This window comes from Vigna umbellata, chromosome 9, assembly GCF_029865625.1.
Source record: "Vigna umbellata cultivar VRB3 chromosome 9, Vumbellata_1.0, whole genome shotgun sequence".
In the NCBI taxonomy this organism is placed as follows: Eukaryota; Viridiplantae; Streptophyta; class Magnoliopsida; order Fabales; family Fabaceae; genus Vigna; species Vigna umbellata.
This window is the reverse complement of record NC_142173.1, coordinates 52,296,095-52,318,135: the sequence shown is the minus strand read 5'-3', so window position 1 is coordinate 52,318,135 and position 22,041 is coordinate 52,296,095. Positions and strand designations below refer to the sequence as shown.

The 22,041-nt window shown below is 35.1% G+C and overlaps 2 protein-coding genes and 1 long non-coding RNA gene across 8 annotated transcripts; 2 read left to right on the top strand and 1 right to left on the bottom strand.

The window, feature by feature from the left end:
* Window positions 1-1,775: 1,775 nt before the first annotated feature.
* LOC124837215 (uncharacterized) lies at window positions 1,776-14,245 on the bottom strand. Of its 5 annotated transcripts, none has more exons than XR_015782161.1 (7): window positions 14,128-14,245; window positions 13,922-13,988; window positions 13,206-13,278; window positions 12,818-13,121; window positions 2,516-4,175; window positions 2,243-2,355; window positions 2,135-2,160 (listed from the first exon to the last, which is right to left on the bottom strand). It is a non-coding gene; the product is annotated as an uncharacterized LOC124837215 (long non-coding RNA). The 5 variants fall into 5 exon arrangements; XR_015782163.1 differs by having other exon boundaries at window positions 13,922-14,034; window positions 14,128-14,239; XR_015782165.1 differs by having other exon boundaries at window positions 13,922-13,996; window positions 14,128-14,206.
* LOC148193856 (uncharacterized) lies at window positions 7,730-8,825 on the top strand. The gene is made up of 3 exons (XM_088098763.1): window positions 7,730-8,490; window positions 8,564-8,654; window positions 8,720-8,825. The coding sequence occupies exons 1-3, from the start codon at window positions 7,829-7,831 to the stop codon at window positions 8,822-8,824; spliced, it is 858 nt and encodes a 285-aa protein (XP_087954889.1). The 5' UTR covers window positions 7,730-7,828; the 3' UTR covers window position 8,825.
* Window positions 14,246-14,570: 325 nt separating the features above from the next.
* LOC124848519 (uncharacterized) lies at window positions 14,571-20,935 on the top strand. 2 transcript variants are annotated; one of them, XM_047326206.2, is made up of 7 exons: window positions 14,571-14,701; window positions 14,785-14,921; window positions 15,035-15,120; window positions 17,756-17,923; window positions 19,666-19,776; window positions 20,126-20,192; window positions 20,362-20,935. In XM_047326206.2, the coding sequence occupies exons 2-7, from the start codon at window positions 14,792-14,794 to the stop codon at window positions 20,640-20,642; spliced, it is 843 nt and encodes a 280-aa protein (XP_047182162.1). In that variant the 5' UTR covers window positions 14,571-14,701; window positions 14,785-14,791; the 3' UTR covers window positions 20,643-20,935. The 2 variants fall into 2 exon arrangements, with proteins under 2 accessions (XP_047182162.1, XP_047182163.1); XM_047326207.2 differs by having other exon boundaries at window positions 14,589-14,690.
* Window positions 20,936-22,041: the final 1,106 nt, after the last annotated feature.

Here is a 22,041-nt window from a genome sequence, read left to right as displayed (position 1 = left end):
GAATCTAATTGTTGCAATTTTCACAAAATAAATACTCAATTGAGACGCCGAAAAAGAAGATGATCAATTTGAGATTCTGAACTAAAATAAGGACCTACCGAAACATTAAACCTATAAAATTCTTTTCTAGCCTTGTTCACATTTTTATTATTCACGTCATTTTATTTTCTACCCTAGAATTTTATTTTACTGTAATTCACTTTAATTATTCTGTTTTTGTTTGATAAATAAATAAATAAATTTTTATTTATAAAAAATATAAAAAAAACATTTAAAATCATAAAAAATTATATTTAGAAAATAGAAAATTAAAAATATAACAAAATCTCAAATTTTTAATTGAAATTTATAAGAGTTTTAAAATAGAAACCTATTAAAATTTATTAAATATTTATAAAAATTTAAAAGTAGAAAATTAAAAAAATAGTAAAAATATAGAATTTTTAATTGAAATTCATAAAATTTTAAAAATAAAAAAATATAACCATTTAAGATATTTGAAATAAATTTGACTATTTTTATTTTATTAATTCTCCACTTCAAAATCAATGTCATTTTCATAGTTGAATTTCTTGTACATAACATTTGCTTAAAGTCCCTAATTATTTAGCTTTTGGTACCAATTTTGTCGCATGAGTTTTACTAAATATAGTACGTTGGCCATGAACTTCTATATAAATGGCATAAAAATTGGTTTCACATCACTTTTAAGTTGAAGAAATGATGAGAAATAAAATAGGCAGTCCAAAATGAGTGTCATATTTGTAATTGACCTGCCAGTGCAAAACTTTTGCATGAAGTACCCACTTATTTTGTCTTTGCTACCACTGTTGTTTATGTATCATGAGTTTTACTAAATATGGTTCCTTTGCCATGAAATTCTATATAAATAGCATAATAATTGGTTTCACATCACTTTTAAGTTGAAGAAATGATGAAAAATTAATCAAGGAGTCCAAAATAAGTGTCATCTACGTAGGTTACATGTATGTGCAAAACATTTGCCTGAAGTACCCACTTATTTTGTCTTTGCTACCACAGTTGTTTCTGCATCATAAGTTTTACTAAATATGGTTCCTTGGCCATGGACTTCTATATAAATGGTATAATAAAAGAAAATTTAAGCATTCTAAATTAATGGACATAGAAGTCGTCTTAACACAATGATAACAAGATTTATATCCAATTCCATCACCAAGCAACTAAATTTTGTATAACTTTTGTTGCAAAATTGATACCAAAAGCTAAATAATTGGTACATAGGCAATGATGACCCATTTATAATCAACTTCATCCTTAACAATCAAAATTTTGTATAAGTCTTACTGCAAAATTGGATGGAAACAAAAGCAAAAGAAGCCAGAACCTACAACTAACTTTTTTTTTTCATGCTTTATAATAAAAAAGCATTTTAATTATTCTTTTATCTTCTGTTTAACTTTTTATTCCTTAAAAATATCATTAATGAAGTTCATGTTGTTTTCTATTTTAATGATTAAATATTATCTATGGAAACAATCATACAAATATTTTTAATTTATTTAATTTGCAACTGTTAATTTAATAAATTTTTATATTTAAAATAAAAATGTATATTTTAATAAATTTAAAATTGTTTGATTATTAACTAAAATAGTGGTATAAGTAATTAAATTTCTTTTACGATTTACATAAAAAAAAGAGACAAACTTCTGAATTTTTAACAACTTATTTATAAGAGTTTTAATTAAACACTTTTTATTTATCTTTTGAGAATCAATTTAAATATTTATACATATTTCTGTCAAAATATTTAAGATCCAGATGATTATGTAATCAATAAAAGTTTCAAGAATTAAATGTTTGAACCAGTGAATATAATATTGAGTGTGAAAGAATTGTTTCAATAACAATTCCCATCAAATATTGCATTATCAAAAGCTGCAACAATATCAACAGAGCTGCATCGCCCAGTAGACCAACAAATTTTGTACACAGCTAACCAAGTTGATGGAGCACCACTTCTTGCCAACCTTTAGCTAGTCCCATAAAGCTTGCATTTTCCACTACAACACCCGTTGCACTAGATGATGTGTGAGTGCCATGGCCTGATGCACTACAAAATCTTTCATTTTGCATGGAACTTGCTGCTAACCGATTCATAACTTGGGACATTCATAACTGCAAGACAAGCAGATTGCAACAGCATTATCAGAAACTAAACCAAATGCTTGAATTAGATTATTAATTAATTGAAGATTACCATCCCCATAGGATGCCATAGTGAGAGGCGAGGTGATAATCTTCTGAGAAAATTTAGAGATATCATTCAAAGTGATTGCATCTACTTCCTTTAAGAACTGCTCTAGTGGCTTTCTGAAAAAAGGTAATCACACAAATTCTCATTACAAAGTATGCCCATGATTTAAGTGATACTTCTCAGTTTAAAGTAGCAGCAGCTGGAGGATTTAAATAAATGGAAAAAAAAATGTTGATAAATAAATAAAATAATAGGCCTCTGATTGAATTTTTTTACCTTTCCCCGTAAGTTAATATCTGCCTTCCTATATCCTCTGATGCAATAATGACAAGTAAAAGCAACACAATTCTCCTTTCTATTTGTGACAAAACATGATTTTCTCTCGCGTAATCGTTTACCAGGACTGTGTAAACGATTACAACAAGGGTTTTTGACCAGTCTGATTCATCCCTTTCACAACTTGGTCCCTCCACTCAAAATGGGTTCTTTCCCACTACTTGGGGTCACATCACATCACTAAGCACCATCTACAAACAGTCAAACACCAACATCTTCCAAAGACAAGTGCAGATGTGACTAAAACATACTGGTTTTGACAATGGTCACCCGTGTTACCCTGACTGACTATTTCAGGTGAAGTTTCTGTACAAAACATGATTTTCTCTCGCGTAATCGTTTACCAGGACTGTGTAAACGATTACAGTAGGGTTTTTGGACCACTCTGATTCATCCCTTGCACAACTTGGTCCCCCCACTCAAAATGGGTCACTCCCCACTCCTTGGTGTCACATCACATCCCTAAGCACCATCTATAAACAGTCAAAGACTAACAACTTCCAAACACAAGTGCACGTTTGAGTCAAACATAATGTTTTGACTATGGTCACTTATGTTGCCTTGACTGTCTACTTCAGTTGGGGTTTCTATACAAAGTCTGGATTTCGATCATGTAATCGTTTACAAACACACTGTAAACGATTACAACAGGGTGTTTTGAGCAGACTCACTCAGCCCTTCCACAACTTGGTCCCCCCACTCACATTGTCTCATTCCCCACTCCTTCGGGTCACATCACATCACCAACCACCATCTACCAACAGTTTATGACTAACATCTTCCAAATACAAGTCCACATGTGACTCCAACAAACTGTTTTTGACAATGGTCACCCATGTTACTCTGAATGACTACTGTAGTTGAAGTTTCTGTACAATACCTGGAATATTCTCACGTAATCGTTTACGAGGACTGTGTAAATGATTACGAATGTGTGTTTTTCAGCAGACTAGCTCAGGCCTTGCCCAAGTTGTTTCCCCCACTGAAAATGGGTTCTTCCCCACTACTTGGGGTCACCTCGCATCCCCTACTACCCTCTAAGACCACTAAAACACCAACATCTTCCAAACACAAGTGCAACTCTGAGTCAAAATAACAGTTTTTGCCAATGGTCACCAAAGTCACCCTGCTTCACTATTTCAATTCAAATTTCTGTACAAAACGCACATTATTGTCGCGTAATCGTTTACTAACCCATTGTAAACGATTACCATTTAGTTTGTTCACCAACCCAACTCAGAACTTGTTCAACTCCCTCGCAGTAATGACCCTTAATTTCACTTATGAAACCCTCCCTTACTTTTGAAATACTTATAATAATGGTGCGTTATTTTTTCAATAAAAGATTTATTTATTATAACAAACACAACGTCAAAACAATTAAATTGAAAATTCAACCAATAATCTTATTACAAAAACAATGTCTACATTGTCAACTAACATTATGTACATATATAAACATGTGTTACAAGACAAATTTGTTCATGTGTAACCAATCCTAAAGAATGCCATATAGCTCTAGGGCTTCCATTCGTCTTATGTTCTCGTTGTCCAGGATCCATTGACATACATATTTCTTTCTAATCCCAAGCAGCTCTTCCTGAAACCAACATTTTCCCCATTAGAAACCAACACATAAAATAATTTTAACAAACACACAATTGCTACTAACAGTTGTATATTGAGGCATGCTTTTTCCGTTGTATTTGTCGTCTCCATCCCAAATTTCCATTGCTTTCAACATTATGACTCCACAATCATGTATGAAATAATATACCCACCACATAAAATTACTTTTCACCATATATTCATCACAACACAATATAATACAACAGTACAATTCAAAAAACTTACAAGTTTGGTTGGGATGAGATATTTGCTTGTTTAACAGTCAAAGGACCAATAATACCTTCCGGTCTATTCATCACGAGGCAAAAAAATCGTGCCATATTTTCAACCTACTAGTTAACAAATACAAAAAAAATGTTAAACAATACAGGGTTATCTAACAATCACAGGGTCATCAACAATGAAATATGTGGAATCTTACAACAGCTGTGTCTATCCTTTTTCGGTCTTTGATCCCCTTACCCAAAGAGTCAATCACAAATATCTCTAATGAACTCAATTTCACTGAATAACACCACCAATGATCATCGTGGACAAATGGCATAAACAACTACAAACAATAAAAACAATATCAATAAAACATTTCCGACCAAAACTGGACAAATATTGCACATTAAAGGTTACTCACAAAGTCAGCTGTGGCAATGTCTCCAAGTCCAAACTGATCGCAACGCAGATAACTGTTATAGTTATCAAGCGTCCAAACATGACGATTCTGTGGACGTTTCCTATAATCTGTAAGGATATGGTGCTGTGGACAATTTCAAAATCATCAATCAAAAATCATTTCTTCAATGAAATATATGATACAATATTCAATTTTATTTACCGAGTATAAAGGACTAAAATGAATCCTCTTAACAACACTGCACAACCTTTTCTCAAAGTACATAAACATCGTACAAGCAAATAACACCACCTACATAATCAAAAATTTTCAATTACAAACATAAACTACAACATGATACACAAAGAAAACTCACCATGCTAACCATGTTATCAACGTATTTTATCGGGGTCAAAGTGTAAAATGAAGTCGTGCTCAACGTTTGCCCAATTATCTTGCATACAACCCTAAACGTATAAATATTAGTCCATCACAAACAATAGAGATTCGCCAACCACAACTACAATTCAAAGCAAATATCTGTATACAGTGATCTCTCTGACGCTGACTGCTCTGTACAATTGGTCTACATCAACAATGGTGCTTGGATCCCCAACAAAATACGCAATGGGGGGATAACCAATGGTACGACCTCCCGTTCTTCTTCATCACCATCATCATGGATTTCAATACAAACAATGTTATCATGACTTCTTAAAACTATCTCATCTTCATATGAGATTTTATCCTCCCCTCTTACTTCCGTATATGCACCTAGGGGGTCATCAACTGCATTACCATCACCTTGTTGTTCAAATCCACAATCACGACCAACTTCAGCCTCTTCGTCACCTCCAACTTCAGTGCTTCATCAACTCCACCAGCAACTTCTTCATCAGTACCACATGCATCTTCTTCAGTAAGAACTCCAATCTTGGCATTCAATGCTCTGAGATCTTCATTGTTTTTCCTCAATCTCTCCTCGGCACCTACTTCCCATGTGCCCTCATCAGAGCTTTTGTCATAATCTTTCTCAACCTTGGATCCTTCAGCCAAGGATCCTTCACTCATCCCTCCGTTATCCATGTGGAAAGCTGCACAGATTTCCGGGCGATGACGACGATCTTCCTTTCTTACATACCACTCCAGATTTAACTGCACCATTATCACACAACAAATTTTGACAAATAAGACAATCAATTTTTACATCAAAAATAACGAATATCAAGACACTTACATCTCCGGTCTTAAATATATGTTCAATTTTTTCGGTCCTTGATTTATACGGGAACCATCGCATTATGCGCGGGAAAAACCTGTGTGAAGCATGACCATGCAAAGAAAGTCTTTCAACCGCCCAAGCCTACAATATCATAATATTATTTCATCAAACCTAATTGACAATTTTCTGCGATACATCAAAATAATAAACTATATATCATGTTACCTGCAACACTGACACATTGCCACCAAGAGTGAGTAACTGTGCGATACCTCCTCTCATAATTTTCTTCTTACATTTATTTAAATTATGTACAATATGTTTATGTACACTGGTGCACCAATCGTATAGACACAAACTGTCTAAGTCATCTAACACTGCAAAAGGCATGTTACAAACATGCCTTGATTTCCTAGGAAAATAAAAAACAACCAAACAAACTAATATATATAACCTACATACTACATCAACATCAATGCTATTATCATGCACAATGACATTAAACATGTCTGTCAACTCCTTCAAAGTGATAGTTTTTGATTTGAACATTTCACCAACCAATCCAACAACTACTTCATCAAACGAAATCTCTAAACCACCTATTTCTAAACCTATGCTCATGAACACATCAATAACTGAAAAGGGTACCAACTGTTGACTTACTCTAAAACTATTATCATGCCCGGCCCACCTGCAAATCATAACCTTCAATAATTTCAAATTCACCTCCACAGGACTATGAATATTCAAACACCACATAAATGGAGTCATCCTAATGCGCTCCACATGACACTTTCCTAGTAAACGAGTCATTTCAATAATGACCGATGAGTCCATCGAGATAAGAAGTCGCCACTACACAAAAAGATCATTTTTGTGTAGTGGCGACTTCTTATCTCGATGGACTCATCGATCATTATTGAAATGAATCGTTTACTAGGAAAGTGTCATGTGGAGCGCATTAGGATGACTCCATTTATGTGGTGTTTGAATATTCATAGCCCTGTGGAGGTGAATTTGAAATTATTGAAGGTTATGGTTTGTAGGTGGGCCGGGCATGATAATAGTTTTAGAGTAAGTCAACAGTTGGTGCCCTTTTCAGTTATTGATGTGTTCATGAGCATAGGTTTAGAAATAGGTGGTTTAGAGATTTCGTTTGATGAAGTAGTTGTTGGATTGATTGGTGAAATGTTCAAATCAAAAACTATCACTTTGAAGGAGTTGACAGACATGTTTAATGTCATTGTGCATGATAATAACATTGATGTTGATGTAGTATGTAGGTTATATATATTAGTTTGTTTGGTTGTTTTTTATTTTCCTAGGAAATCAAGGCATGTTTGTAACATGCCTTTTGCAGTGTTAGATGACTTAGACAGTTTGTGTCTATACGATTGGTGCACCGGTGCACATAAACATATTGTACAGAATTTAAATAAATGTAAGAAGAAAATTATGAGAGGAGGTATCGCACAGTCATTCACTCTTAGTGGCAATGTGACAGTGTTGCAGGTAACATGATATATAGTTTATTATTTTGATGTACCGCAGAAAATTGTCAATTAGGTTTGATGAAATAATATTATGATATTGTAGGCTTGGGCGGTTGAAAGACTTTCTTTGCATGGTCATGCTTCACACAGGTTTTTCCCGCGCATAATGCGATGGTTCCCGTATAAATCAAGGACCGAAAAAATTGAACATATATTTAAGACCGGAGATGTAAGTGTCTTGATATTCGTTATTTTTGATGTAAAAATTGATTGTCTTATTTGTCAAAATTTGTTGTGTGATAATGGTGCAGTTAAATCTGGAGTGGTATGTAAGAAAGGAAGATCGTCATCGCCCGAAAATCCGTGCACCTTTCCACATGAATGACGGAGGGATGAGTGAAGGATCCTTGACTAAAGGATCCAAGGTTGAGAAAGATGATGACGAAAGCTCTGATGACGACACATGGGAAGTAGGTGCCGAGGAGAGATTGAGGAAAAACAATGAAGATCTCAGAGCATTGAATGCCAAGATTGGAGTTCTTACTAGGGAGTTATTTGAAATTTGTCAAACTCCAATCTTTACTGAAGAAGATGCATGTGGTACTGATGAAGAAGTTGCTGGTGGAGTTGATGAAGCACCTGAAGTTGGAGGTGACGAAGAGGCTGAAGTTGGTCGTGATTGTGGATTTGAACAACAAGGTGATGGTAATGCAGTTGATGACCCCCTAGGTGCATATACGGAAGTAAGAGGGGAGGATAAAACTGCATATGAAGATGAGATAGTTTCAAGAAGTCATGATAACATTGTTTGTATTGAAATCCATGATGATGGTGATGAAGAAGAACGGGAGACCGTACCATTGGTTATCCCCCCATTGCACAGTTTTGTTGGGGATCCAAGCACCACTGTTGATGTAGACGAATTGTACAGAGCAGCCAGCGTCAGAGAGATCACTGTATACAGGTATTTGCTTTGAATTGTAGTTGTGGTTGGTGAATCTCTATTGTTTGTGATGGACTAATATTTATATGTTTAGGGTTGTATGCGAGATAATTAGGCAAACGTTGAGCACGACTTCATTTTACACTTTGACCCCGATAAAATATGTTGATAACATGCTTAGTATTGTGAGTTTTCTTTGTGTTTCATGTTGTAGTTTATGTTACTAATGTGAAAATTTTTGATTGTGTAGGTGGTGTTATTTGCTTGTACGATGTTTATGTACTTTGAGAAAAGGTTGTGCAGTGATGTTAAGAGGATTCATTTTAGTCCATTATACTCGGTAAATAAAATTTGATATTGTATCATATATTTCATTGAAGAAATGATTTTTGATTGATGATTTTGAAATTGTCCACAACATCATATTCTTACAGATTATAGGAAAAACGTCCACAGAATCGTCATGTTTGGACGCTTCATAACTATAACAGTTATCTGCGTTGCGATCAGTTTGGACTTGGAGACATTGTCACAGCTGACTTTGTGAGTAACCTTTAATGTGCAATATTTGTCCAGTTTTGGTCGGAAATGTTTTATTGATATTGTTTTTATTGTTTGTAGTTGTTTATGTCATTTGTCCACGATGATCATTGGTGGTGTTATTCAGTGAAATTGAGTTCATTAGAGATATTTGTGATTGACTCTTTGGGTAAGGGGATCAGAGACCGAAAAAGGATAGACACAAATGTTGTAAGATTCCACATATTTCATTGTTGATGACCCTGTGATTGTAAGATAACCCTGTATTGTTTAACATTTTTTTTGTATTTGTTAACTGGTAGGCTGAAACTATGACACGGTTTTTTTGCCTCTTGATGAATAGACCGGAAGGTAGTATTGGTCCTTTGACTGTTAAACAAGCAAATATCCCATCCCAACCAAACTTGTAAGTTTTTTGAATTGTACTGCTGTATTATATTGTGTTGTGATGAATATATGGTGAAAAGTAATTTTATGTGGTGGGTATATTATTTCAGACATGATTGTGAAGTCATAATGTTGAAAGCAATGGAAATTTGGGATGGAGACGACAAATACAACGGAAAAAGCATGCCTCAATATACAACTGTAAGTAGCAATTGTGTGTTTGTTAAAATTATTTTATGTTTTGGTTTCTAATGGGGAAAATGTTGGTTTCAGGAGGAGCTGCTTGGGATTAGAAAGAAATATGTATGTCAATGGATCCTGGACAGTGAGAACATAAGGCGAATGGAAGCCCTAGAGCTATATGGCATTCTTTAGGATTGGTTACACATGAACAAATTTGTCTTGTAACACAGCATGTTTATATGTGTACATAATGTTAGTTGACAATGTAGACATTGTTTTTGTAATAAGATTATTGGTTGGATTTTTCAATTTAATTGTTTTGACGTTGTGATTGTTATAATGAATAAATCTTTTATTGAAAAAATAACGCACCATTATAATAAGTATTTCAAAAGTAAGGGAGGGTTTCATAAGTGAAATTAAGGGTCATTACTGCGAGGGAGTTGAACAAGTTCTGAGTTGGGCTGGTGAACAAACTAAATAGTAATCGTTTACAGTGGGTTAGTAAACGATTACGCGACAATAATGTGTGTTTTGTACAGAAATTTGAATTGAAATAGTGAAGCAGGGTGACTTTGGTGACCATTGGCAAAAACTGTTATTTTGACTCAGAGTTGCACTTGTGTTTGGAAGATGTTGGTGTTTTAGTGGTCTTAGAGGGTAGTAGGGGATGTGAGGTGACCCCAAGTAGTGGGGAAGAACCCATTTTCAGTGGGAGAAACAACTTGGGCAAGGCCTGAGCTAGTCTGCTGAAAAACACACATTCGTAATCATTTACACAGTCCTCGTAAACGATTACGTGAGAATATTCCAGGTATTGTACAAAAACTTCAACTGTAGTGGTCAGTTAGGGTAACATGGGTGACCATTGTCAAACACAGTTTGTTGGAGTCACATGTGGACTTGTATTTGGAAGATGTTAGTCATAAATTGTTGGTAGATGATGGTTGGTGATGTGATGTGACCCGAAGCCGTGGGGAATGAGGCAATGTGAGTGGGGGGACCAAGTTGTGGAAGGGCTGAGTGAGTCTGCTCAAAACACCCTGTTCTAATCATTTACAGTGTGTTTGTAAATGATTACGCGATCGAAATCCAGACTTTGTATAGAACCCCAACTGAAGTAGTCAATCAGGGCAACATAAGTAACCATTGTCAAAACATTATGTTTGACTCAGACGTGCACTTGTGTTTGGAAGTTGTTAGTCTTTGACTGTTTGTAGATGGTGCTTGGCGATGTGACACCAAGGAGTGGGGAGTGACCCATTTTGAGTGGGGGGACCAAGTTATGCAAGGGATGAATCAGAGTGGTCCAAAAACCCTGCTGTAATCGTTTACACAGTCTTGATAAACGATTACGCGAGAGAAAATCATGTTTTGTACAGAAACTTCACCTGAAGTAGTCAATCAGGGTAACACGGGTGACCATTGTCAAAACCAGTATGTTTCAGTCACATCTACACTTGTCTTTGGAACATGTTGGTGTTTGACTGCTTGTAGATGGTGCTTGGTGATGTGATGTGATCCCAAGTAGTGGGGAATGACCCATTTTGAGTGGGGGGACCAAGTTGTGCAAGGGATGAATCAAAGTGGTCCAAAAACCCTACTGTAATCGTTTACACAGTCCTGGTAAACGATTACGCGAGAGAAAATAAGGTTTTGTACAGAAACTTCAACTGAAGTAGTCAGTCAGGGTAACACGGGTGACCATTGTCAAAACCAGTATGTTTTAGTCACATCTGCACTTGTCTTTGGAAGATGTATGTGTTTGACTGTTTGTAGATGGTGCTTGGTGATGTGATGTGACCCCAAGTAGTGGGGAAGAACCCATTTTGAGGGGGGACCAAGTTTTGGAAGGGATGAATCAGACTGGTCAAAAAACCCTGCTGTAATCGTTTACACAGTCCTGGTAAACGATTAAGCGAGAGAAAATCACGTTTTGTACAGAAACTTCACCTGAAGTGGCCAGTCAGGGTAACACGGGTGAGCATTGTCAAAACGAGTATGTTTCAGTCACATCTGCACTTGTCTTTGGAAGATGTTGGTGTTTAACTGTTTGTAGATGGTGCTTGGTGATGTGATGTGACCCCAAGTAGTGAGGAAGAACCCATTTTGAGTGGGGGGACCCAGTTGTGGAAGGGATGAATCAGACTGGTCAAAAAACCCTACTGTAATCGTTTACACAGTCCTGGTAAACGATTACGCGAGAAAAAATCATGTTTTGTACAGAAACTTCACCTGAAGTAGTCCGTCAGGGTAACACGGGTGACCATTGTCAAAACCAGTATGTTTCAGTCACATCTGCACTTGTCTTTGGAAGATGTTGGTGTTTAATTGTTTGTAGATGGTGCTTGGTGATGTGATGTGACCCCAAGTAGTGGGGAATGACCCATTTTGAGTGGGGGGACCAAGTTGTGCAAGGGATGAATCAAAGTGGTCCAAAAACCCTGCTGTAATCGTTTACACAGTCCTGGTAAACGGTTTCGCGAGAGAAAATAAAGTTTTGTACAGAAACTTCAACTGAAGTAGTCAGTCAGGGTAACACGGGTGACCATTGTCAAAACCAGTATGTTTGACTCACATTTGCACTTGTCTTTGGAACATGTTGGTGTTTGACTGTTGGTAGCTTGTGCTTGGTGATGTCATGTGACCCCAAGGAGTTGGGAATGACCCATTTTGAGTAGGGGACCAAGTTGTGGAAGGGATGAATCAGACTAGTCAAAAAACCCTGCTGTAATCGTTTACACAGTCCTGGTAAACGATTACGCGAGAGAAAATCATGTTTTGTACAGAAACTTCAACTGAAGTAGTCAGTCATGTATTGGTAGGTCACATGTGGACAAAACAATTTAATTTTAGCCACAATTCCAGTGCTATGGGGTTCATGTTGGTATTACAATTGTGATAGAGGGTGGGAATTGATAACAAAGCATGCCAACAATTAACTTCAAAACATTTGTATAACACAATCAAATTCATCATAACACAACATTAATAAAAATTAAAGTACACACAACAATAATACATTGTAGGTTTGAAAGTGATTGCATCTACTTCCTTTAAGAACTGCTCTAGTGGCTTTCTGAAGAAAGGTAATCACACAAATTCTCATTACAAATTATGCCCATGATTTAAGTGATACTTCTCAGTTTAAAGTAGCAGCAGCTGGAGGATTTAAATAAATGGAAAAAAAATGTTGATAAATAAATAAAATAATAGGCCTCTGATTGAATTTTTTTACCTTTCCCCGTAAGTTAATATCTGCCTTCCTATATCCTCTGATGCAATCATCTGCAAAAACAGTTAGTCTTGGGCAAATGGCAAGTAAAAGCACACAATTCTCCTTTCTATTTGTGACAAAGCGTGTAGAGAAATCCATGATAGATAATAGAGAAGGAAGCAATGATGCTAGAGTCACAGTATTCTTAATTCCAGTGGGGCGGGAGGATTAAATGAAAGAAATTCCACATCATTCAAACTACCAGTTCAAGCAGAGAGTGCAGACTTCGTGGATTCCTTGGCACGGTCAAGCTGTATCTGTGAAACTGCCATTGTGGGAAGACCGTATTTAATTTGATAGATATCAAAGTTAACAAAAGGAAACAAAAAGCAAGGCAACCAGATTAAACCTTGTCCTTATGATGCGAGTGCTATTAATTCTCTGACTGCTAGGTCCATAGCTTTTTCCACAGAATCAGAACTCTAAATTGACACATGAAAAAGAGCTCAAAATTCATACTTTTAAAAATACTCTGTCGAAAATTCAAAAGAGCTTAAAAGAAGGAGGAAAATGAATAGGAAACCTAGTCTGTGCAACTTCAACTTGCGGAATCTACAATTTATTTTATTTTCGGATCAACGTTCAAGACAACTTCAACTTAGAAGTACATTTTAAATATCTTGTGCTGTGTTAATAAATTATAAAAGGGAACTTATTTTTCTAGACGAACTAACCCAACCATTCAATGAATAAAAAATTCAGAGAAAATTAAATAGAGACATCACATCTGTGTTTTAAGAAAAGATTTTGCCTTAATGTGGTTGCATATAAGCCAAATAACCCTGTATTGTTGAAGAGACTGTTGAATGCAGAAAAACATTGAATCTGCTGGTATTCATTCAAGACACGAAGATCTGGATTCCATTATATAAAAGCACAAGTTAAGAGATGATCTACTGATATATGAACAGAAAATAGTGAAATTGACTTCATATAGCAATTAAAAAAAGTGAAAACTATACTCAAACGGAAAAACTTGAAAAGTTCAAGATCATAGTGGCAAAGGTAAATCAAATCACTTATGAAAGTCAGCTGTAAACTAGAAGATACATAGTGAAAGCTTACAAAGCCTTGAGTGCATTCCCTTTCCAGGTCCCCCAGCGGAGAATGACCCACTTCCTCCCATAAGCATCTGCGGTACTAAGAAATGTTACTTCCATTCAATTCCTTCTTTCCTCCTTTTCTTGTGCATGAATGCCGACAAAAGAAAATATACAAATACATAAACATGAGATCTCTTGAAATCATAATGACTCGCACAAAAGGAGTACCTGTACAACGGTCAAAATAATAGCTTCTTTCTCTTTTTTCCAGCCACCAGGCACTTCAAAGGCAATAGCAACAGTTTTTTCAGAAAATAAGTAATAATATACAGCATTTGAGTTAAAACCGAACAAAAACAAAAGATTACCAAAAGGAACGGCGAGGAGCTTCAAAAACGACGTGGTTTCGGCGTTCGTAGGTGTTTCGAAATTATTTTAACAACATTTTTTTTATTTCGTCAAAATTATTCTACAAATAAAAATAATAATAATAATAATAATTATAAACACGAAAATAATAATAATAATAATAATTATAAATACGAAAAATGGATGTTAAAAAAATTGTTATCAAAGGTATAGTTATCTTACTTCAAATCCTCCAATTTCGACTTCATTTTCAATTTTTCAAAACATTTTTCATATGGACTAACAATAAGAGAACAACACGTGGCCGTGTCAAAATGATATCGATTAGTTGTAAAAAATGTTCTCAAATTATCATAATTCATATTTTGGAGTGTTACCGGTAGCCCCAGCTCTGAACAAGTAACACAACAACACAGTGGAAGGTATTGCCTTGGTATGTTCCATACACTTTTGTTCATCTTTCTCGCTTTTTCTAGATTGAGTATCTAACTACATTATCTCTGTTCCATTCCACAGACCAAAGATGGTGAAGTGGCAGAGACTCATTTTTCCCTTTCTTCGCCACATTCACAAGCGAGTTGTGGATCATCACCATGCCAATCCTTCAGCTCCAAGCCTTGCCATTTCTCGCTTAGCCTCTTCTCTTTCACAAGGTTAAGACTTTTCTCTATTGCCCTTTTTCGTGTTTTCGCTTTTGGGGTCTTAGTTCTGTTAAATTTGTGACTTTTAAGGATTCGTTAGAGTAAAACTTGCTTTGGTATTGTAGGTCAGATAGGGAGGAGAGCGTGGACAATAACAATGCCAACTTTGCCCTGTTTCTCAAGACCCATTTTCCTGGGTTTCCAACATCAGGTAAAATTATGTTTTGATGGCATGATCACTGGTATAGTAAAACTAAGGCTTTTTGTTACCTGTTAGGTCGTTTTTGGCACTAAAGTTTATGGTTTTGAAAAAGTTTTGTGGACATCTAGTTGCGGTGTTTATACCCTGAGAGAGAGAGAACTGGGACATGTGATGGTGATGTTATAAAAAGAGAGAGAGAGATGAAGGGAAATAATAGTGGCATTGGGTGTGAGAGGTGTTAAAAAATTAGAGTTCTTTGGACCACATTCAAATCACAAGTGCCAGTTTAAGATTTTTTTTGTCAAAATTAATTCTGCCAAACTTTAAAATTAATGGATGCTAAGGCATTTTCTTAACCTCTCTACTCTAATAGTATGAACTGGGAAGGTATTTTCATGTACTATAGTGAATTTGATAGGGTATGGAGGGTTTATGAGAGGAGAAAGAAGAGTTAGGAGGAAAAGCGGGAAGTGTTTTAGAAGCTTAACTGTAATAACAGTTAAGAGGGCGGGAATAAACTCATATAAATAGGGTTGATGTACTTTTGTATGAGTTAGTTTTGGATTCTTTTGTAAAGATAGGAACCATTATCCTGTGGAGGGGAAATTAGGCTCCCTTGGAGGTGATAGAGTTGTACATTGGTTGAGATAATAATACAGATACATTCTATTTTCTGTCTAGACTCTTGTTTGTGTGTGTGTGTTGAATTAGATAGGTTTCGTAATCCAGAAACCTATCAGAATTTTATTTTTCCAGCAAGGATGTATGTAGTAATAAAAGTAACCCAGTTAAAGTTAACTAGTGTATATTAAATAATTGCAATGGTTGTCTCTTGCAATGGAATATGGATTCTCATGTTTGCTCCTCTAGAGAGGTTATATGTCCTTTGCTGTCATTAGTGGAGGGGAAACCATGTTTTTGGTAGCAAATATTCTGGGTATGTCCTGATTGGCACAGTGAGTGCAGTGAAGAGAGGGAGAAGATGAGTTAGCAACATTATTTTTGGCAATAGCAACAACAAAATTTTACCCATTAGTTGATGTTCTTGCTGTTGCACAACATAAGAGAAAATCTTAGAAATAGGAGAACAGAAAAGAAAACCTGTTACAGAGAGAGAAAAAGAAAATAACCTGAAAAGATGCCATAAAAAACAGAAAAGATCCATGCAATGCAGCCACTCATAAGTTACCCACAGCAACACAACACAATCATGCGTGGTCGTGCAAATCGAAAACATTAGTTAAGAAAAGCAATTTGACTGGCATTTACATGTTAAATGATGAATGCAAACCCTTTGCTTCTATGGTTGCTAATCGAAACTCTCAATGGAGTTTGATTTAATTTGGGTATTCTTTTAAGAGAAAACCCAAAGGCTTTTCATTTTTGGATAACGTATAATCTTTAGGTGGTTGAATTTCATTTTTCAGTTTAAATTCTTGAACAGTCCCCTCTATGTTAAATTGTTCACTAGCCATTACCTAATAGTATATAGCCTTGAGATCATTTGTCATTGACATGATATCATATTGACTATGACCAAGTGAAAAGTTCAATCCTGTCTGGCAGTTCACTAGGTTTAAGTTAAATTAAGTACAAGGTTGGATGGGGATTTGTGCATTATCAACACTTCAAACTTCCATCGGGCTTGCATGAGGAGGTGCTTTACTTATAAACCATTTTTGAGTTTTCACATAGTAGCTTAAAGTTTTTGGATTAGTTGGTCTCAAGTCATCAACAAAAAAATATAAGATGGAAAGCAAAGACGGATGGTTTTGGGTTAGTACAGGAGTCTGCAACCACGAGACACAAAAAGCCTTATTCTTTCCCAAAACATTTGGGCAAGGGTTGTGTTGGTGGCTCCTATGTCATTGAGGTCTTTCCATGCCTCTATAATATTCCCTCTTAACAGAATCACTCTATCTTTTTTATTTTCTTCAGGATGATTATATAAACAGGGAATTTAACTTTTGGTAATCTTAATCATAGCAAAACCCTAGACATACAATCTCTCCTTATGTTAGTCTTTCATCTATTACAGTTCAGAGAATGTGATTCTCGACCCTTCTATAGTTACAGAAGTCTGTAACCACATAGCAGCCGCAATAATGGATGAAGTTGTAATAGAAGGATTTGGAAAAAATAATGTTTTTGAGGTTGGCCACTGAAATGTTTTGCGAAAGAATAAGGTTTTTGGCTTCTCTTTGGTACTAGAAACTTGGTCTTTTAAGTGGGTTGTACGCTGTTAGTCTTGACTTCTATTTTGTTGGTTCTTTATAATCTTTTCTTTAATTAGTTGTCTTTTCAGGGATATCTTATCCTCCTATATTTGTATATCACTTCTTTCTTTATGGATTTTTTTTTTATTTGAAAACAAAATTACTTTCACAACAATTCTTGTTGCTGCGCCCTAAATTGTGCAAACACTTTCTTAGACTTTGTGATCATACTCAGTTATGTTTGGAGATTATAATAAACAGGTTTGCTCATATTTAATATTTTGCAAAGCATCAAACTAAAACCTCTGGGTTTACTAAGCTAGTGTTATAAGTTTCATAATTTTATGTCTATGCATGGATTATTGTTGCTTTGCTACTCTCTTACCTTCATCTTTTTTTCTTTCATTACTTGATTATTTCCGTTTCAGGGAATTTCAACTACTGCTCCATTGCTGGCAAATTCATCTGAGGAAGCACCTGTTTTGTCACCTTTAGTCCCAGTTTCATCTTTGGGTGGTTCAAAAGGTGAAGACCAGAAGCAGAAAGCTGTTACTAAGCCAGAAACGGTTCAAGCAATATTAAAGGGAATAAAGCAGGTTTGAGATCCATATCACTATTCATGATTGTTTGCTTTTGGTTTTCTTATTTGCGGCAGTTGGTTTCCCTTCATTAAGGGCATGTTTGGCAGACCTGACCAAAGCATATGTTGAGTGAATTTTGTTTGAAATGATTTTAAAGTGCTTAAAAGTACAATATGAAAACTTATAACATTTAATACACCCAAAATGGCAACATCAAAGGAAAATAGTCTTTTAATTGCTTAAATAGTTTAACAGATTCTACTTTATTCATTCAGTATAATGCATGTGCTGATTGTATTTAGAAATTGTGGCCTTCTCTAGCCGCTCTATAATGCTGTTCTGTGATTACACCATTTTATGAGGTGCTATTGACAAGCCAAAAAATATTTAAAGAAAAAAAAAACAACCTTTTTTTTTATGAAGTTAACTAATTCAAGAGCATGCTATTATCGAAACTGTTTTTCTCCTTCAAAACAGTTTTGAGAGTGGATAAAGTAAAAGAATTTGCTGTACTCTATTGGAATGGACTAGTTTCATCTTTCCAAGTGCAACTAACTGCCACTGCCGAACGCAAGAATTGACAAAATACCAGTGGAACATCTTTATATCTCTGATATCATTTCAGGACATCTTTATATCTCCGATATCATTTCAGAACTGCTAGATATGATATAATAATGATGACAACGACGTGAATATGTAATCCAAATGACATACTTTTAAACAATGCTTGTACTTCTACAACCAAGCTAGTAAAGGGCACTTATTGCTTTTGATTGAATAATCAACTGTTGAGTGTCGTGACAAAATCAAGTACATATCTAACTCTTAAACTTTGAGTATAAGTCTAACTCAACCTCAGTCTTATAAATCAAGGTTTGCACCCCACTTGTATACCCTAGCTATATCACCAAACAATGTGAGACTGAAACATCATCGTTTAGGTACCAATTGAGGGTTCTCTACTTTATATACACTATAGGTTGGATATACCCTTGTCCATGTGGGACTAAAGTATCTGCTTTGAGGTTACAATTTAGGCAATCCCCAATGGCAAGGTGGGGGTGATTCCAACAGTAACAAACTTTGAAGTTAATTACAATCTCAACTTTCAATATTTTAATCAGCAATTGTTAGTGCTGAAGTGCATTCCTCTCACTTTAGAGGAGCTAAATTTATAGACATTTTCCCCCGTGACTGTCCAAATGATCCTAATCCGTTAGATAAATAACAATAATAAGGTTGAACGTACCTCTTTGTAGCATTCAAATGATTATATTCCATTTTTCCCTGTAGTTTCATAGTCCCCCCATCCCTGCTCTCCTTACCAATCTATCTTTAACTGTATCTACTATATTATTTTATCTCACCTTTTCTAACATTCGATGTTTCCACCAATTTGTGCGTTTGGTTTTCTCGTAAGCACTAGTGCAGGCTAAAAGAAAACCATTGATTTGACAATATGAATAAGTATCTCAGTGTATCTTCACAAGTATGTTCAGCATAGCTATAATAGGAATATTAAAAAATTATAAGTCTTTATTTCATTTATGTGTTGTCCTTGCATAGCTTTTATTAAAGAAACTTCTGTGATATTTTAATCAGCATGTCAATTTTTTCTGACATGTTAGAACATATTTTTTAAGCTATTGAAATATACCTTCCTTGATTTGATGTGTAAACTATCGTAATTCATTGTTTAGTTCATATCTGATTGAAGCTGATTTTGTAATACCCTGTCTTCAATGGTATTTAAGAGTCCGAAGAAGGTCAACCTAGTTGCTGCTCTGGTTCGTGGCATGCTTGTTAAAGATGCATTGATGCAACTGGAATTGACAATAAAAAGAGCAGCAAAAACTGTTTATCAGGTAGTAATACTAGGCGTTTTTTATTGTCACCACATTGGCCAAGATTGCAAAAACTATAATTTTTAATTGCTTTCAAAGTTCCTCTTTGATTGCATCAAATTTTAATAATTTTTTTTTCTCAATATTTTTTCCTCATGCCCTAGCCATTTTACATTTTCTCACTTATAATACCAAGAAGAAATTCTAAAGTAATCTTACTCTTCATTGCTTTTTGCCTGCGTTTAACACAACTTGTGACTGTTTAGATTCCGGTTATGTTCAATTTCACTGGAGAGAAAGGTTATTCTATTACTTTCTATGTGGTAAAGCAGAGGTTCCAGCATTTGTTTTAATATCCTACACATTGCAGGTTATTCATTCAGCCCGAGCAAATGCCTCTCACAATCATGGTTTAGATCCAGAACGTCTCATCGTAGGTAATATCTTGAATTTCAAAATTGTTAGAACTTAGAAGTGAAGTTGTTCTGTTACATTATTTAGAACATTGCAAGATTGTTTAGTCCATGTAGCTGACCTCATCTAATGATAAAAGGCTTAATTGTTGTTCTATCTCTGATGATCCTGGTTCCTTGTTTCTTCTTGCAGCGGAAGCATTTGTAGGAAAGGGGTATTTCAAAAAGAGAATTGCCTTCCATGCCAAAGGAAAATCAGGGCTCATAATGAGACCAGAATGCAGGCTAACAGTTGTAGTGAGAGAGATAACTCCGAAAGAAGAGGCTGATATTGCTAGGTTGAGAGTTCACAACTTTAAGAAACTAACTAAGCGGGAGAGACGACTTGTGCCTCATCAACTTATTGAGACCACTCCTGTTTGGGGCCGCAAAAACAAATCTAGTGGTCAAAACTTGAGTGCTGCACCTGCATGAGCCTCACTTTGTTTCCAAGTTTTCATGCTTCATGGCATTTTTGTGTAATAGATTATTCTTCTTGGACATTACATAATATGGAAACTATTGAGAAATTTGTCTGGCCCTTGTTTCAAATCATAGAAAGTCTGTGCTGGATCATGTCAAGTATTATTCTCATTCACTAGCTTATTTTTCTTCCTGCTAGGTACTAAAAAGGATATGCCCTGTTCAATTAGCAGCAAAAGAATCTCCTCTCGTTTTGAGTGGAAGTATAACCCTGTGATTTTCAAGATAAGGGTACTCTTGCATCATTTCATTAAATGTGGTTTTATTATTTATTGAACTTGTTAGCAACATATATATCAATCGGTAAATGAGTTTACTATCAGTTTTAACTTTAATTTGATATGTCAAATCTTGGTCAGTGAAATAAAAAATTGGTAATTTGAAATTGCCAAGAAATAGTTTATGTCTTACTTGTGCGTTAATCTAACTGATATTTTCACTAAGTTTGTTCTTGGCAACAGCAAGTTCATGTAGTGTTTACCAGTAGCAATTGCTCATCAGCACTGATATGAAAGAATAAGGTGGGGAATTGTTGAGTTTATTTTATCTCTTTCATCAGTTGTATCATTTAATGGGTAGCATGTAGCTGTGGCATTTGATGGAGGTCCTCTCTTGGATGTTGTCTATCTTATATAGAATCAACACATTTGCTTAGTTAGACTTTATGTTACTCTGTTATATTTCACTATGCGTAAAGAAGTTTCTCTTTCTTGTTCTCTAAGAAACGTGCATCAATTTTATGTTTGGCTAGAAACTGCTCATGGTCACACATAATTTCTTTTCTCCTTCATCAGGTAATTAACATAAATATATTTTACTATCACAAATTTTCCATATAACTATGCAGCAAACATATTTTTCAATTCCAATTCCGGTATTTATTGGTTTCTTCTTTTGTTTTTGTATTTCTTTTACTGATCAAAATACATAACCACTATTATTGCACAAATCATTATAATGACTTCTGGTGTTGTGTTTCTAACTTTCTCTCTAGAGATGGTGTTGTTGATTTTGTCTGTAAGAAAGTGGCAAAATGTTTTGAGTAATGAGATGGACTTTGCATGTATGTAAGTAAGAGCTACACTTAAAACTTCTTTGTTCCATGTTGCACTAACATGAGAATTCTAGCCAAGTTAATTTATGAAAAACTAATAATAATTAAAATAGTTTCAGCGTAAAACTAAATACCTTATGATAAAACCAATATAGATTATGTGAATATCAAGTATTCCTTGTCTAAGACACTGCATATAATTTTTATATTAAATCTCAAATTGAAAATTAAAATTTACGAAATATGATATACGTCACAAAACAACTATAAATTTAACAATACAGCATTTTAAAATTA

What these genes read in the sequence shown, in the direction of transcription:
- LOC148193856 (XM_088098763.1), top strand. Translation starts at nt 7,829, where the DNA reads ATGGTGCAGTTAAATCTGGAGTGGTATGTAAGAAAGGAAGATCGTCAT. An exon ending in AGAGAGATCACTGTATACAG is followed by an intron (nt 8,491 to 8,563) that starts GTATTTGCTTTG and finishes TTATATGTTTAG; the next exon opens with GGTTGTATGCGAGATAATTA. An exon ending in TTGATAACATGCTTAGTATT is followed by an intron (nt 8,655 to 8,719) that starts GTGAGTTTTCTT and finishes TTGATTGTGTAG; the next exon opens with GTGGTGTTATTTGCTTGTAC.
- LOC124848519 (XM_047326206.2), top strand. Translation starts at nt 14,792, where the DNA reads ATGGTGAAGTGGCAGAGACTCATTTTTCCCTTTCTTCGCCACATTCAC. An exon ending in TCCTGGGTTTCCAACATCAG is followed by an intron (nt 15,121 to 17,755) that starts GTAAAATTATGT and finishes TTTCCGTTTCAG; the next exon opens with GGAATTTCAACTACTGCTCC. An exon ending in TCCAGAACGTCTCATCGTAG is followed by an intron (nt 20,193 to 20,361) that starts GTAATATCTTGA and finishes TTCTTCTTGCAG; the next exon opens with CGGAAGCATTTGTAGGAAAG.